The sequence below is a fragment of the Phocoena phocoena genome, chromosome 3 (assembly GCF_963924675.1).
Source record: "Phocoena phocoena chromosome 3, mPhoPho1.1, whole genome shotgun sequence".
Lineage (NCBI taxonomy): Eukaryota > Metazoa > Chordata > Mammalia > Artiodactyla > Phocoenidae > Phocoena > Phocoena phocoena.
The window spans coordinates 167,044,824-167,061,642 of record NC_089221.1 but is presented as its reverse complement, the minus strand read 5'-3'; the positions used below and the strand labels follow the sequence as shown (position 1 = coordinate 167,061,642).

Sequence of the window (16,819 nt, the reverse complement as noted above, 5' to 3'; positions counted from 1 at the left end):
ACTGCTCCTTCCTGGGCTTCGAAACCACTTCAGATGTATGTCTCCTCTGGGCATCCCCGAGCAAACTCCCACCTCCAGAGCCGCTTCGGCTGGTCCTTCCTCCAGAAGGGACCTCGGGAGCCAGGTGTGTCTGTGTCAAGGGGAGGGCAGCGGGAGTGGCGGGTACCAAGAACTGAGAGCACCTGGAAGGTCCCAGACCTCGGATGTCACACCTGGAATTAATGACCCCCAGCTCTGTTACTTCCGGATCTCCCCATTTTGTCACCGTAGAACGGCGGCACCTGGCACACGTGGGATCCAAGTGTCGGCCCATCTCCGGATCTTTGGGAGACCAGCAGGAAATGGCAGTTCCTAGAGGCTGTCATCTGATACTCATCGAGGAGGTGGCGGGGGCAGAAGCCGACCCTGGGTGAGCCAGGGAGGGCTGTGACCAGGGGGTGTCCCTGGGCTCCCGGCAGCACACCACACCCTGCCTAGAGGCTGGCACGCCTCGGCGCCCCCTAGTGGCCACATCTGGGGAGAAGCCCGTTTCTCCCTGGACCTCCTGCGCAAGTTTGTGCTCAACCGACTGGCTTGGCTTCCGCAAACCTCAGCAGTGCTTCCAGCCACTAGGAGTGAAGAGTCTGGAGGACCCCCACCTCGTTGAGGGCGTCAGGGGAGGCTTCTGGGAGGAGGCGATGTTTGTGCTGAGAGGTGAGTTGGAGTTAACTAGGTGAACAGGGACGGGGAGGGTACACCTGGCAGAGGAAACAGCTCTAGCAAAGGTCCCAAGATGGGAAGATGGTAGGGAGATTGAGGGACTTCCGGGAGTCCAGCGTGACTGGAGCCTGCAGAGTGACAGGGAATGCGGTGGCTGCAAAAGCAGGCGCCACGTTGTGTTGCTTTGAGCGCCTCCGTGAGAAGCTGTATTTTTGACCTAAAATCACTGGTTTCTAGTCTGTGTTGGAACAAGTCCCCTTTGGCCTGTTGGGGCCGACCTGCGGGGGGCTGTGGTCGCTTGCAGGGTTGGGGTAGGGGACAGCTGAATGTGACCCAGTCTCACTGACACACACACCCCCCCCCCCCCACGCACGGAAATCTACACAAGACAGAACTTTATTGATGTAGGGCTTCCTGGCGAGGGGTGTGTGGGCCCCAGGGCAGGGCCTGTAGCACCATGATGGGGGTGGCCTGGATGACATGGTCCCCCTGGGGCAGGCAGGGCACAGGATGGGGTGGATCTTCCCAGCTCTGCCTCCCCCTGTAGCTGGTCTGGTTAGGTGGAGGGTGTCAGGGAGGTCGTGCTAATCCCCTCCCCCGTGGCGGACATAGATTCCCCCCCAGCTCAGAGTGGAGGGTTAGGGCAGTGCTGGGGCGGGGGGCAGGGCACCGGCTGACCCCCTCCCCACCCCCACTCTTCACAGTACATATTCCGATCAAAGGCGGGGGTTGTGCTGGGGGTCTCCCTAAGGGTGGGTGGCAAGAGCATTAGGGCGAACAGTTGTTCCCACCTCAAACCCACCCTGGAGGGGGTCTCATTCCGAACTGGGAGATGGGAAAAGGAGGGGCCGTGGGCGTGGCCAGCCCCTCTCCATCCCCCTCAGCCAGGAGCCCCGCAAGAGTTCCCAATAAATAACTTCCGGCTCCGTCTCACCCTTCACTCCCAGCTCCTGCCCCCCTCGGGCTCCTTCAGGCTGGCCAGCTGCAGGCCTGGTCGCCCCACCCCCATCCCCAGCCGGCCCCCAGCCTTGGCTCCGAGGACCGTGCGCCCTCTAGCGGCCTTGACAGGTTTTGCAGCACATTTGGCGGAAGTAGGCTCGGCTGCAGAACTGAAATTTCAGCACCAGGGGGCAGTAGGCGACCTTGTTCACATCCTTGCACTCTGGAAGGGGCGGGAGAAGAGCAGGTGAGGGGAATCAGGTCTCAGCACCCCTTCTGGCAGCGGCGCGACCGCAGGCTGCACAGCGCTTCCTAGCTCCTCTGTGCCTCGGTTTCCTCACCTCTCAAAGGGGGCTTATACCAGTAACTATGCCATTAGGTTGTTTTGAGGATGTTGGGAGGGAAGTGCAGGTCTGGGGCTTGGACACCGCGCTACACCACGAGAAAAGTGTTCCTTTTCCAATTATCTGTTTGGAGCTGTAATCCTTGCTCGTTTCCCTTTGTAACAGACTGAGGACCTTGAGCTCCAGAGCAGTCACTCCTCTCAGGGTATTTGTGTAGTTTGTGTTCAGGGTAATTGACAGTCTGTTCATGACAATGGACCAGGGTTCCCCGTTAGCAGTTAATGATGTATGACAGGGCCCGGTGCTAATAAAGGGCTTCACGTGGATTATTTTAGTCCCTCTCCCTAACACGGCACTCCCTCAAGTCAATATATTAAACGCCTCTTGATGGATGAGAATACGAAGGCACAGAGGTGGAAGGTGAATCCAGGCAGTTTGGTTCCGGTGCCCTCAGTAAGTAACCTGTTGCTCTCTATGAAACATAAATTTACTTAGGTAGAAAAAAATGGGTATATTTAAAGCAGTGGTTCTCAAGGAGATGCGATTTTGCCTCCCAGGGGACATTTGGTGATGTCTGGAGACATTTTTCAGTTTTCACCACGGGGAGGAGGGGTACTACTGGCATGCAGCAGGTAGCGGTCAGGGATGCTGAGCCCCCGACAATGCATAGGGCAGCCCCCGTGACAAGGAATCATCTGGCCCCAAACATGAATAGTGCCTGAGGCTGAGAAACTGATTCAAAGAAAAATATCGGGCAGATAATGTTATACATGGAGATGATCAAGGTGAAGGTCATGGAGATGTCTGGAGGAACGACCTGAGTTTGGGCCCCCAGAGAAATCAGGTGCCTGCAACGCCTGGCACACAGTGGCACCTAATGCATGCTGGCAGGCAGGGAATGGTGAAAGATGGTCTGGAGAAGACAGAGAAAGGCATTTCCGTGGTTGCAGAAGCTCTAGGGCCAATGGTCTGGAGCCCCAGCTCTCCTATCTACGGCTTCCTCTGGACAGGACCCTCCTGGTTCCCTCCCCGCCTCACATACCTTCCAGGCCGTCGCCGGGGGGCGCGCTGTCACACTTGGCCTCGCACTGCTGCGTGGCGGGGGGCCGCAGGGCGTCCGCGCACTCGCGTGAGGGCTGCCCTGTGTGGCTGGAGCAGCGCACCGGGCGCTGTTGCTGCCCGAAGCCGCACTGCGCGGAGCACTGTGGGGAGTCGCGGATGAGCCGCAGCCCAGCGCGGCCACCCACCCTGCCACCCGTGCCCTGGTTCCCGCCCTGCAGGGCGCGCCCGCCTACCTCACCCCACTCTCCCGCCACCCAGCGGGCCGGCGGGCAGCGGCGCAGGTTGCAGCGCATGGTCGCCGGCGGCTTGGCCGCGGGCGGGCAGTGCGTGGGGGGCAGTGTGGCGCGGTGATCTGCGCTCTTACAAAGGACGACACGGTGGCGGAGGCCCGGCCCGCAGCTGGGGGTGCACTGCAGTTGGAGGGGGCGTTTCACGCTCAGTGGGCGCCTCCCTCCCCGCTCACACAAGGAGTAGGAAGGATGCTGGTCCGCTGGGAGGTGAGGACGGTACAGCTAACTTTGGACCAGTCACGGTGGGCGGGGGGGCTCACTAGGGCTCGCGGGAGTGGGGAGGCGCCTCAGTGTGCACCCGACATGGGCAACCCAGGCCCCTCCCTGCTCTGCACAGGGCGGGAAGGGGCGGCTGACCTCCGACCAGTCGAGGGCGGCCCACTCTGGAGGGCAGGCCGGGCCGTGGCAGGCCTCCAGCACCGGTGGGCGCGGCTGCGGGCAAGCGCTGTCGTCCAGCGCCTTCTCCTCGGCGGCCGAAACGCGGCGCTGGCACACGACGGAGCGGCTGCGCACGCCCGCATCACAGCTGCGGCTGCAGCGCGACCAGTTCCCTACGACCCAGCTGTGGGGGGAGGGTTAGTCTGAGACAGGACGCCGGGCAGGCCACCCTGAGCTTGGGGCACGAGCAGATCCTCCTCCTTGCCAACAATTAACATCGTCGTGGAAGCTGGCACCGGGATGCCTGCTGCTCCCGTGCCCCACACCTCGAACTCAGAACTTTATTCTGCGCCCACATTGGGGGCTGGGAGGCACATCATCCCCAGGGGAGTTCACCTGGACCTGGCCAGGGAGCACCACTGCTCTGACTTTGACCTCCCCTTAGGGAGCACCCACTCCTCTGATCCCAGTAGCACCGTCACTCCAGTGCTTGCCATCCCGACCCTGCACCCTGGCAGGCACTCACTCGGGTGGGCAGGGCTCTGTGTTGCAGGCGCGCTGCCTCTTGGGTAGCTTGCTGTGGGCGCTGCAGTGGTGCGGAGCCACGGCTGAGCTGTCCAGCTGATTGCGGCACTCCACAGCCTGCACCTGGCTGCCTGGGGGCGGGCGAGAGGTCTGCTCAGCCCTGCCCGACCCAGAAGGTCAGCCTGGTGACCAGGACCTGCCCCACCCCGTCCCACCCCGGCCTCACCGCCTGCACACTGGGCCGAGCACTTGGTCCAGGGCGCGTAGTGCCAGGAGTACGGAGGCAGTGCATCTCGGGTGATGGGTGCATTGAAGCGGTAGCGGAGGACCGGCAGCTCAGTCCGGGCCAGCACCTGGGGTTGTAGGCGGGGATCAAATGGAAATCAAGTTCGAGGCCCCGCAAGGATGCTAATGTCCTCCTGCACCTTGCTCCCAGCCCTGCTGTTACCATGATGATGAGAGATGCGTTAATGGGTCCCAGGGCTTCTAGGCTCTGGGTCTGATCCGGCCCTTGTCGCAGCTGAAAGGTGGTCCCGGCCAGGGGCAGGCGGTGGGGCTGGGGGGTCCCAGGCAGCCCCTCCAGCAGCAGGGACTCCTGGTCCCCCTTCAGGGCTGGGGGACAGCATAGGGGTCAGAACCCCAGCCACACTGACGCCGCCCCTGCTGACCCCCCCGTCCTCATCCTCCCACCTCTGGCTCACCCAGGTGACTGAGGGAGAGGTTCAGGTCCTGGATGAAAATGTGGACGGAGCCTTTGGGGATCCAGACGACTTCCTCGTACCCTGGACAGTGGAGCTCAGATGTCACCCACTTGGCCCTTCCCTGCACCTGCCTGTCTCCCCCATTCCTGGTCCCTGATGATAACAACTAACCATTACCACGCTAAGCACATACAGAGACATGCCACCTCATCCGCAGCTCTGACCCTGTGAAGTTAGATGTGTCATCACACCCACTTTACAGACGACAAAACAGGCTCAGAGAGACAAAACAAATTGCTCAGGTTCCACAGCTAGGAAGTGGCTGGCCTGGGATTTGAACCCACACTTTCTCACCTCTCAAACCATCAAAGTGGTCCGACCCGCCCCCCACCCCCCAACAAGCAGCAGGGCTGGGCTTGGGCAGAGGGAAGGGGGCACCGCGGGGCCCTGACCCACACAGGGTGACTTGGCGGTTTTAGCAGTCAGAGTCAGGTTTGCAGTGAGCTCCGTCACTTACGACCTGGATGATCTTGGGCCCCTGTGAACCCTCTGTCTCTGCCCACCTGTGTCCCCCCTAGTTTATCTGTACCCCAAGACTGTCCCCTGAACTCCACACTTGGCCCTCAGTGTGTGTTTGGTCCCTTAAGCCCACCTCCCCTCTCCCACCTCACAGGGGTCTCTTCCCTTCAGCCCAAGGTTGGGAGGCATTCAAGTTCACCACACCCTGCAGCTATCCCCACCCCTAGTAAGCCCTGTACTTTAGCACAGAGGGTCCCTCAGCCTCCTTGGAGGGTCAGGCGCCTGCCCCCTCAAGACCCGGTTTGAGGCCCTCAGGATGGGGCAGGGGAGAGATTTAGGCCTCCACCCCCTTGGACACTTTAATTGCCGAACCTTAGGCACCGAGAACCCAAGCCAGTCCCTGACCCTGACCTGGGGCATTATGTCCGGGACCTTTTGGGGTCCCTTACACCCCAGTGGGCCCTCGGCTCTGAGGAGTTGCTGATCTTGGCTACTGTGGTGGGGCGAGCCCCACCCCCAGCCACCAAGTGGGGAGTGTGAAAGGGAAGCTGCGGGGGGGGGGGGTGTCTCTCACCGGCTCCAGGCCAGGCTGGGCTGAAGACCCCCTCGATGGTTTCGCAGGTGCTGCCATCACCCCCACACACTCTGCACTTGTCTTCCCGCAGGTCAGAGCCCAGGACCCGGTCGCAGCCCACGTGCTGGGGAGGGCAGTGGTGTGCGTGGGGGAATTCAGGGAGCCGCCCCCCTCCACCTCCGGCCCCCTCTCCCCTCCCCTCTCGCGGGGAGTCCCCTCCACCTTGCACTCGCCGCTGACACAAATGTCCACTGTGTCTGGGCGGCAGGGCGTCCCGTCCACCACAGCCGCCGCCCTCTCCGTGTAGAAGTTGAAGCCTTCTGCTAGGCACGTGAGCGAGCAGGCCTTCACGCCCCCTGGGGGGCACGGCCCCATCAGACTGAGGGCCAGACCCCAGACCCAACAAGGACAGGCAGGTCGGGCAGAGGGAGCGGGGCCTCCCGGTGTTCACTCTAGGCGCTGCTGAGCCACATCCCGGGCGCTCTGGCTCCTTGGGTGAGGGGAGGGCTCAGGGCAGACCCCATGATATGGTCTCCACCTGCGGCTGTCCCGTTACTGCCCCAAGGCCTTCTGAGTCCCCTGCTCACCTCCCCGGTACGTTTTCCACGTGTAGAATTTTCCACGGAAGGGGACACTGTCAAATTCAGAGCACTGCATTTCCCTGAAGTCCTGGGAGCCTGGGGGACAGTCCTGGGGCACAAAAAGGGAGAAGTAGGGAGGCCAGGTGTTGGGGGGGATGCAGTTAGGGCAGAGGCCTGGGGATGGAGAACTAATGCTCTGAGCAGGGGTGGGTTGGAGGAGTGAGGCTGGAGGCAAGGAGGCCAGGGAGGAGGCCGGGGAGGGGGGGTGGTGTCTGAGATGGGAGGAGGTGACTCATTAGAGTTTGTGGGCAAGCTGAGGATAACACCTGGGTTTCTGGTCTCAGACCATGGAGCCTTGAGAGAGCTGGCTTAGAAAGGAGCAAAGCCCACTCTTTGCGAGTGTGGGGGATGTGTGGACGGAAGTGTTGGACAGGAGACTGTAGTCTTTGGTCAGAAGGCAGTGCAAAAAGGGGACAAAAACTTGGCCACTGGATTTTGGGGCAGGGAGCTCGGGTCAGCTTTGGGGCAGGAGCAGGGCTTTTGGGGGGAAATTGGGCAGTAAAGGGAGGAACAAGTGTAGCTGGAGAGGGTTGTCAGGGGCCAAGCAGTTATTTCCAGGTGGGAGACGCATCTACTGCAAAAGTGTAAAGAGTTGGAAGGAGACAGGACCCAGGGCTGGTGTAGGGAGGTCCGGGAAAGGAGGGGGTGGCCGCTGCAGGTTTCCAGAGGAGACGGTGGCCAGCTGGCCCAGGCTCGTTGGAAGCTGATGCATGCCTTTCTTTTCCCGCGTGTAAGAGGGGCCAACGGTACCCGGCTTGGGATCCTGGGGGGGACTCACATCGGTGTTGCAGGAACGGTGCCTCCGTCTCTCGCCCAGGCAGTACTTGCCCCCGATCGTCGGCCTGGAAATGGGGGTGGACGGCAAAGAAATGGGGCAGGGGGAGTAGGGGGCGAGGACCGCCCGCCCCTCTCCCCCGGCATTGGGGCTTGGGGGCTGACCTGGGGCTGTCGCAGTGACGGCTGGAGGAGGACACGCCGCCGCCGCACGTCCGGCTGCAGTCGCCCCACGGGGTCCACGGGCCCCAGGCGCCGTCCACGCCCTCCGGCCGCGACCCGAAGGGGACGCAGACCCGCTTGTAGCACCACTGCGGGTGGGATGATGGGGAGGGGTGAGTCGGGCTTTGCGGACTCTCTGGGGCTCGGCGCTCAATCCTACCCCCACCCCAGCCCCCCAGCCGGAAGTCTGAGCCCCCCTGAGGTGGAGCGAAAGCGGGAGGGGGTGGGGGACGGAGGTGGGGTCTGAAGACCGGGATTCTGCCCGGTAATATGGGGGCGTGGCTAGGGAGAGACACTGTTCAAAGAAGGGGCGTGGCCTAAACTTAGGGTCCGGAACGGGTGGTGAAGCTAGTGTTAGGACGAGCGTGCAGGGCACGGCTTGAAAGCGAGTGTGGCCTCAGGCCAGGGGTGGGGCTTACAAGCAGTAGGCGTGGCCAAAGCTGATGGAGGGGTCTGGGGGTGGTGGGGGGGTGTGGAGGCTCTTGGCCTGCGCTCACCCCCTTGTCGATGGTGTGCGTCTGGCACAGCGTGCCCTCGGCGGCCGGGATGCTGTTGGTGATGCACCGGTTGCTCTTGCTCAGACACCACAACTCGCTGCAGACCTCCTGCGGGCCAAGGCGCCCGCTCAGCCTCGCCCCCCTCCCACCTGCCTTGGGAGGACCGAGGCGACCCGCTCACTGCCGGCGGACAGTGGGGCCCCAGCGTTCCTTTCCTGGGTCTCTTTTTGCAACCCCTTGTGGGGGCACGGGCTGGGACCTCTCCTCCGCCTGTAAGCAGCACTTATAAAACATCTAGGAGTGCCGCAGACTCCCTTAGGCACCACAATCTCCATTTTACTATGAGAAAACCAAGGCTCAGCCAGGTAAGGTCACTCGCTAGAAGTCACACAGCTCCTAAGGGTTAGTCTGGATCCTAACCTAGAACTTAGATCGCAGCGTCTATGATCTAATCCTTCTACAGTTCAACCCGTGGCACCTCCCAAGTTTCTAGGAGAAACCTTGGGACCTGCTGAGAAATGAAGAGGAAGGATTTTTAGAATGGGCAAAGCAGCCCACCCAAGAGCAGTGGTTGAAAAATCAGGCCTGATGGTGGCTCAGGTCAAGGGCCCTGTCTCTCATTCTTTTTCCGGCTGGTGGTTCTCATTGTTTCCCCCACCTAAACTGGGGAGGCTCCCGAAGCTTTTAATCTATGGAGGGTTGAGAGGGGATAAGGGCAGGCTGGGTTTCTGTGGAAAGTTCCTCTAATTCTCCCAGTGAAAAATCAGCCCATCTTCCTCCTCTTACATGGGCTGGCCCAGACCCTGGCATCAGGTCCCGTCCCTGGCAGGAGGCTGGACCAGTCCCAGGGAGTCACTCAGAGCCTTTAGGTTCAGGTTAATTAATACCCCTGGACAAGCCCCACTGGGTTCAGGCGTGGCCAAATTCGACCCTCTGGCCTACATCCCGCTCCATATCCCAGGGTCTTTCCTCTGAGAAGTGAAGATCCTTCTGTCCCCTTTTTACCATCACATGTAATCTTCTCTTAGAACCTGATCCTTCCAAACCTTGAAGATTTGGGATTGGACTGAGCAATGGCTGTAAGAAGGAACTTTCCTGTGTTAGCCTCTGAGAGACACCTGCACACACATGAGAAGTTTGGAGGGTTGTTCTCAAACCTGCTCCCTCAGAAGATACTTCTCATCTAAAAACTCAGCCTGGTTTGCTGGCTTCACTTGGCTTATGTTCTCCTGGCCACGTGTAAAAATATCACAGGCCCTGATCCCACTTCTGACACCTCTTAAAGAGAACTGCCTAATCCAGTCCTGCTCTTCCTTCTCTCCACAAGGAGGTGCCATGGTATATATGAATGAGACCTGGGCCACTCACGGAGACTTCAACTCCACCACTGACTTGCAACACATTTCCCCTCTCTGGGCCTCATCTGTTAAGATGGGCCTTGTCTACATATGGCTGAGGGGCATGTAACAGAGTAGATATGAAAGGGCTTGCATAAACACCCTGTTATTGAGTACTAAGACCACAACTATCTCTGGACCAGGCACCAGGCCCAGCTCTTTACACATATTAACTGGTTTACATGTAGTCAATAATTTACCCCTTTGCCGGGAGGGCCAGGAAGATGTTCCTTGGAAAAATAAAAGGAAGAATCAATTCAACATACAGCCAGTAGTGGTCCATGCTTGATAATCTGGCACTTTCTCCACTTACCCACCCCTTTATAACATTTAGATTCATAGAGAAACCTAGATTCCAATCCCAGCTCCGTCATGTTCTCAAATGGTGACTTTGGGCAAGGCATCCTCCTTATGCCTCAGTCCCTTCTTCTGCAACGTGGGGGCAATAGGGTTGTCAGGAGTTTAACTGAGATGATACATATCACATGCTTGGCATACAGTGAGCATTCAATGAATGTCAGCCATCGTTGTCATCGTTAGGATACCTGGGACACAGCAGATGCTCAAGAGTACCTTCGGAATTCTTTAGGAATTCATTAGAGGGAGCTGTAGTTAGTTACCAGCCAAGTTGGGTGGGGCGGGGTGCTGAGAGTGGATTAAACATGAATTGATCCAGGGTTTGTCTCCTTGTCTTGCACTGGAATAAAGTGAGGGCATTTTAACAGCTGCCTGCTCCCTGTTTTGAGTTAACATGGCCTTAGCTTGGACAAGTCATTCAAGCTGATCTGAGTCTTGAGGGTGTGGAGAATTGGGACTGCGTCTGGGCTACCAAGGCTGAGGCTGTGAGGAGTTAGGGGGTGTGTTCAGGGAATTGGGGGAGGTAGGCAACGGAGGGGCAGACCCCAGATGAGCCGGTGGTCCCTGGTGGCTGAAGAGGGTCACCAGCTTCCTCGGGGGAGCTGGGAGTGGCATCCCCAGCTCACTTCTCTACGGGTGGATGGGGCTTTGGGAGCTGAGTATAATCCTCAAGAGTGGGGAGTGATGATGAGGCTCGGAGCTTGTCCAGCTAAGGATTGGGGCCAAGAGATCTTGTGAACCAGTCAGTGGGGGAAGGAGGGAATGGAGACAGGGTATCCCTAGAAGGATCTCTCCAGCTTTTTGCCAAGTGGGGAAGACGGTTCATCCCAGGGAAACTATTTCCACCAAATCTGGATGTTTCGTTAAAGATGGCCCAGTTAGGGATCTTGGGACTTCAGTCCTGCTGCAGCAGAAGGGGGACCCCCAGGCTCTCCCCAGCTCAGTCCCCGAAACAGGGGTCTGGAGAACCAGGAGAGCCCATTCTTGTTCCCGAGCATTGTGACTGTGTGTGACACTCGTATAACCCCATGCACCTCTGTCCTCCCGTCCCCCACTGAGGCCCACTTCCCTTCCCAGCTCTCCCTCCCCCACTGCCTGTGTGTGGGGTGCCCACATGGAGTTTCCCTGGTGGTGGTGGCCCCCTCCCCTCCCAGGAAGGAAAGCAGGAAGGCTCTCTCTACCCCGTATTTACACTGACGCGATTTGACTCCATGCTGGAAGCGGCACTGTTCATCGGCATCATAGGCCTGGCCGGGGGCCACTGTTGGGTACACGAAGTCCTGTCTAGGCGGCCGGTTGTTCAGGCAGAGTCCCAGGCCCAAGCTGTGGCGAGAAGAAAGCAGCTGTCACGCTGGAGGGCTGCAGGCCAAGAGCTCAGAGGCCCCAGCCAGGTGGGGGTCCCGGGGAGCAGCCCTGTGAGCACATGACCCTTCTCAGAAGCAGCCCTGATTTCCAGAGGTCCTCCCCTCCCCCAACGAGAGTGTGTGTCCCTGGGTGGGACAGGCAGGTAGGTCCTCACTCCAGAAAGCTGGTGATGTAGTCACGGCTGCAGGAGGACCACACAAACGGGTTGGTCTTCATGGTGATGTGTGCGGCCATGAGTTTGGCCGGGTCCTGGCCACGGGCCCCGCAGCTGTTCCCCACGCCGTCGTGGTTCATGCCAAACCTGGGGAGAGGAGCGGCGGCTCTGCCGGGTGTCGAGGGACCTGCCAGGCTCCTCCCGCCCGTCCCCTCCCGTGTCCCCGCCTCACGTGTGTCCGATCTCGTGGGCAATGGTGAATGCTGTGGCCAGGCCGATGTCTTCGTTGATGCTACAACTTCTCTCTCGCTCACACATCCCGCCCACGGGGGCCAGGCCTGGGAAATGGGCGTGTGGGGCTGCAGCTGGGGGCTCGGGGCTGCGTCTTCGACCCTGTCCACTCTGCCAGGTCCCCACCCCCACCAGGGCCAGTGTCACCCAGCCCACTGCCTTCAGATGTGCCTGAAACCTAGGGGACCCGGGTACCTAGTGTGCCGCAGGGTTTGTTCTTGTAGATGCAGATGTCATAGCTGTGAAAGGAGAGGGGGGCCGTGAGGGAGCTGGGCTGACTCCCTAAGCCCCGCGGCTACCATCCTGCCTGTCTCTGGTGGCTGAGTCCTGCCTGGGAAGCGTTCCCTGCCTTGGAACTGAAGTCTCATGCTCTTGCCCCAGCCGGCCTTGGAGATGCTGGGGTGCATCAGTGACCGACTGAATGAATGACAGAGTGAGTGAAGGATGCGTCAGTGTCCGAACAGCCCCACACCTGCCTCCCCACATTCTCAGGCTCCCCAGCAGCCCCTCCCCCTCCCTGGCTCCCCAAGGGGGATGGCTGCACAGTCTCGGCCTCTTCCATCTCTCAGCAGAAGTGATCCCTGCTTAGACCTGGACAGTACCCCGGGCAACTCGTCCCCCGGCTCAAGTCCTAGTGGAGCCGGCCCCGCCCCTCACCGCGTGATGAGCACCGCCGTGTCATGGTTGGCCACGCCGTTCTCTGGAATGGCATTGCCATGGCCGCTACGGTTCACGATGGATTTCTGCCACTTACAGAAGCTGTCCAGGGACTTCCCAGCATGGTGGGTGATCTCCAGGGTGGGCTGAGGGTGGACAGAGAGAGGTACATGGGTACTAGCCACCCAGGGGAAGGTGGGCAGCGCTGGCGTGCAGGGGAAGGTGGGCCCCCCCGCACCCCGCACCTGGTCCTCCGTGAGCAGGATAAGGCGTGTTACCAGGATATTAACGATGTTTCCCAGACTCGAGTCCTGGAAAAGTTTGGCAACCTGACCTCCAAGAAACAAGAGAGACCGAGTCTTAAGAGGGGCCCAGAGTGGAAGACAAAAAGTGAAACGATGACAACCGCTTGCTTCAATCTAGTACCTAATGTGTGCTGGGGCTCAGGCTAAGCCTGCTGCGTAGATCTTCACAGGAGTGCGTATTATCATTCCCGTTTTACAGATGAACTAACTGATGCTCAGCTACTTAGGATGCGCAGCTGGCAGGCGCTGGAAGTGGGATTCAAGTCTGGCTAAGCCTGCCTGCCAGTGCGTTTCTTTCCAACTCACCCCTACCCTGCTCAGCTTGTCTACTTGTCCTCCTTCCTCCCTGCCCACCTGCCGGCCGCCTCTGCCCAGAGATGGCCTAAAGGATGTGCACATCTGGCCTCACTCCACACTGTCCGAAGGTACCAATGTGAGCATCACCACCGGAAGGTGGAAGTGTGGGGGCAGGAAGCTCTGGAGACAGTCGTCAGAGGGGAGGAGGAAGTGCCCAGGGGTGAGTGGGCACAGATGATGGAGGCCACTCTGTGCAATGACCTTGGAGCCCTGAGCCATCACGGTCCCATGTGGAAACCCCCAGAAACCCTGGCAGGTTTTAGGGAACTTTGGAAGCCCAAGGGAGGAAGGCGGGTCCTGGGCAGAGAGCAGGGGTATCAGATATGAAGTTATGTCAACATAACGGGCCAACTGTCTGCGCTAAACTTCTTGTCTTCCCTTTTTGCTTCAGTGGAACGACATTATCACTTGTCAAGCCCTTACTATGTGCCAAGTGCTCTAGCTGGCTTCCCTCTCACTATCTCTTACCCTTTTGTGATAGATACTAGTATAGCCCCATTTTACAGAGGCAGAAACTGACGCTCAGAGAGGTCCACCGTCTTGATCAAGATCTAGGATGGGTGCTGACTCTGAGCGTGGGTCAGCCGGGTCAGCCTGTATGAATTTATAGGTAGGCGCTTGGGCGAGCCCTGCATGAAGACAGATGCGCCCCAACGTGTGTACTGCTAACCTGGGCAAGTACCTGCAAGTCACCCATTTATTTTTTTATACAGCAAATAATTGCAGGGCACCTTACTGTGTGCTAGGTGCTGTGTTAAGCTTTAGCAATTCACTGCATCCACCTTAGCCTTATGAAGTCAGTACTATTATTATACCCATTTTACAGATGGATAAACCAAGGCAGAGAGATAAAGTAACTTGCCCAAGGGCCACACAGTTCAAAAGCGGCACAGCTGAGATTTCAGGCCAGGCTGGTTTGCTCCCCGAGTCCATGCTTCTAGCCACTGTGCTAGGCTGCTTCTCCTCCTTCCTGGCCACAGAAAGCCCTCCTTTCTCACTTACCCTGTCCCCTCTCCATTCTCTTTCACTGGCCTCAGGCCAGGGATGGGGGGGATGGTGACACCCCTTTTCCTAACCTCTGGAGCGAGCTCTATGTTCTTGGGGCTCCATGCCCAGGGAGGGGGAGGCACTTACAATGTTCATGATGGCCAGCACATACTGTTCCACGTCTCGGCGCCCGTGGTAGGCCACCATCATCTTGTCAGCCACCACCAGGGTCTCCACATAGCGCTCTCGGCTGACCGAGCGCTTCAGGCCTGGCTGGCCGCGCTCTGTCTCATTCCCGAGGGGCCAGGCAGGTGGCGGTTTCAGGGTGCGCAGCCACCAAGGCCGCCCCTTCCACGGTTTCTCATCTGGGTGGACAATTTCTGGTCATTCTGCTGCTTGCTCTGATGGTCCAACTCCCTGTCCCATGATTCATCTGGCTGTCAAATAGCTCATTCTTTTGCTGCTGGTTCTACAATGATGTGGCTCTCTCACTGCCAGACTGGTTGGTTGAACAGCCGCCCAGCATCCCATGACAATCAACATGACCGTGTAACTTCCCGACAATTCCACGGCTCAGATGGATGTGTGTAGCAGCCTGCCTCACCGCCAGAACTGTGCGCTTGTACGGCTCCCTGGCCTTCTGACTGTGCAACTTTTTACTCACCCTGCGGCCAACTGTCTGGCTGTAAAACAATCCACCTGCCTGACGGTCTTATTGCTTGGCTGTCCCAGTGACTGTCCAATTGTGACACCATCCACTTTTCTGTTTTGACAACCCGCTGCGGTTGTGTGTCTGCCACGGTGTGCTACTCTGGGACTCTCGGATTATGCAACTAATTCGATGTTCCAGTGGCTCTGCCTTTCCACTGGACAGAGATCATTTTTTTTAGCTGTACGATTGTCCTGGGGAATCTTCTGTTGTCTAGCTAGTTTCCTTACTTTCCCATTCCCTAAATGTCTGACGTTACAACTGTCCTCCTGCAAGTCGGGTTGTAAATCTGATCCTCCGAATGGGGGCTGAGGTCTCCTGGTGTTTTCCTTGTGCAACTGCCCCAGTATTGGTTACCACCATCCCACTGCTTAACTGTCTGATCAGACAGTAATCCTAGAGGTGCGTGGTTTTACACCTGAGCACCTGCCTGGCTGTCCAGCTGCCCGTCTCACTCACTGTTGGGCCATCGGACTACGGCAGTGATGGATGCGCTGTTCCCTTGTCTATTGCCCTGCTGACTGTCTGCACTGCTCCCTGAGGTAGCTGCCTGCTGACCTTCTGGATGGAGGGACACTGCCATCTACCTCTGCCTCAAGGCAAAGATGTTGTGCACCCCCTTTGCCCAGCCCCAGAGAGAAAGATGTATGTACCTCTCACTCCACAGGCTGTGTCCAGGTGGGGGTGACGCAGGGAGGAACGCTTGTACACCACGTGGGGACCACTCTCCTCTGGGCCCCGGTGCCCCTTGGGCCCTCCTTGCAGGGGCTCGATTAAGTATTCTTCTTCATCTGCCACAATCAGGCCATGCTGGGGGTTGGGAAGTGGGACAGAGGGCTCGGGTCAGGTTCTGGTTCCCAGGACCCCTGGGACCCTATCTCTGTCTTTATGATTTAATGCCTTCCATTTTCCTGGGTTTATGTTACTGTTCCTTTTCCAGTTTCTTCGACGGTCAGCTCATTAATTTTTAGTCTGACCTAAGGCTACACATTTTCTCCTACGTACTGCTTTAGCTGCATCTTAAAATAGCTAATCCTTTCGATTAGCTCGAAGTGTTTAAAAAAACTTCCCCTGTGATTCCTTCTCTGACCTATATAAGTGTTTTTCTTAACTCCCAAACTCGTGGGCATTTCCCCCTACTGCCCAGAACCCTCCACTCACCAGGCCCCCACAGGTGCTGATGGCCACGTGGGAGCTGCTGGCCTGGCCCTGCAGGTGGCCGGCGTAGAGGCAGTGGGGCCGGGCGGCCCTCTGCCAGGCCAGGCCCTCTCGAGTCCAGTACTCCACGGAGACATGCCCCGCCAGGAGGCGAGGGCTGCGGGTCAGGTTCAGCAGGAAGTGGGTGCTCGGTGCAGCCACCTTGTAGAAAAGGCGGGACTCTGCTTGGGGCCCTGTGCCCCGACGCTGCCTCCTGGGGGTTGGGGGTGAGAAGGCCAGCAGTGCCCCGTTGTGGTCCACTCGGGTGGGGAAGGCGATCTCATAGCTCTCCAGACTGGACAGGAACTCATCTGTGGGTGAGGGTCAAAGGCTTGGGGATGGGCCCTGGGAAGGACCCCTGTGTCCTGCCTGCTTGGCTGCAGGGTAAACGATGCTGGCTTCAGTGAATCCTGAATCCAGGTCACCTGCTCCAAGACTCTGGTCTCATTGACCCCAGGGCCTACCCCACCACGACCACCGTCCCAGCTGCACTGACCCCTCCTCAGTTCCTTGCTCGGTCCCCCACCACTACTCCCGAGTCACCCCTACCTTGAGACCGGAAGGCGTGCGTGACCTCGAACGTGAGGCCCAGCCCCAGGGCGAGGGCCCAGCGGAGGATCTGGCAGGCAGGAGCCATAGAGGCCACGTGTCCACATGTCTCTCCCCAGCCCCGGCTGCCAGCAGCCCCCACAGCGCTGCCTTCCCTGTTCACAGCCTGGGCAGCATCACCGGGATCCTGGGATGGGAGAGCGGGGTCAGCGGGGCCTGGTCCTGCTGCCGGGCAGAGCCAGTGCCAAGGTCCCCCACCAGGCAGACAAAGACACCTGCAGCCAGCCCTTCACTCCCAGCCTCAGGGATGCCCATGGCATTCCCCCCTC

General features: G+C 59.0%; 1 protein-coding gene across 1 annotated transcript; it reads right to left on the bottom strand.

Moving 5' to 3' along the window:
- Window positions 1-1,576: 1,576 nt before the first annotated feature.
- ADAMTS10 (ADAM metallopeptidase with thrombospondin type 1 motif 10) lies at window positions 1,577-16,578 on the bottom strand. The gene is made up of 24 exons (XM_065874968.1): window positions 16,491-16,578; window positions 15,906-16,252; window positions 15,398-15,554; window positions 14,183-14,400; window positions 12,632-12,715; window positions 12,387-12,532; window positions 11,925-11,968; window positions 11,671-11,776; window positions 11,439-11,585; window positions 11,101-11,242; window positions 8,166-8,273; window positions 7,612-7,757; window positions 7,451-7,514; window positions 6,619-6,721; window positions 6,254-6,387; window positions 6,032-6,155; window positions 4,939-5,019; window positions 4,686-4,849; window positions 4,464-4,590; window positions 4,239-4,368; window positions 3,692-3,896; window positions 3,278-3,454; window positions 3,025-3,184; window positions 1,577-1,861 (listed from the first exon to the last, which is right to left on the bottom strand). Exons 1-24 carry the CDS (start codon window positions 16,576-16,578, stop codon window positions 1,752-1,754), a joined length of 3,312 nt encoding a protein of 1,103 aa, XP_065731040.1. The 3' UTR covers window positions 1,577-1,751.
- Between the last annotated feature and the right edge of the window lie 241 nt (window positions 16,579-16,819).

Excerpts from the sequence above, each read along its gene's own strand:
- ADAMTS10 (XM_065874968.1), bottom strand. The coding sequence starts at position 16,578 with ATGGCTCCTGCCTGCCAGATCCTCCGCTGGGCCCTCGCCCTGGGGCTG. Across the intron at positions 11,586-11,670 it reads GCCCACGAGATCGGACACAC|GTTTGGCATGAACCACGACG; the intron begins GTGAGGCGGGGA and ends TCCTCTCCCCAG. Across the intron at positions 3,897-4,238 it reads ACAGAGCCCTGCCCACCCGA|CTGGGTCGTAGGGAACTGGT; the intron begins GTGAGTGCCTGC and ends CTCCCCCCACAG.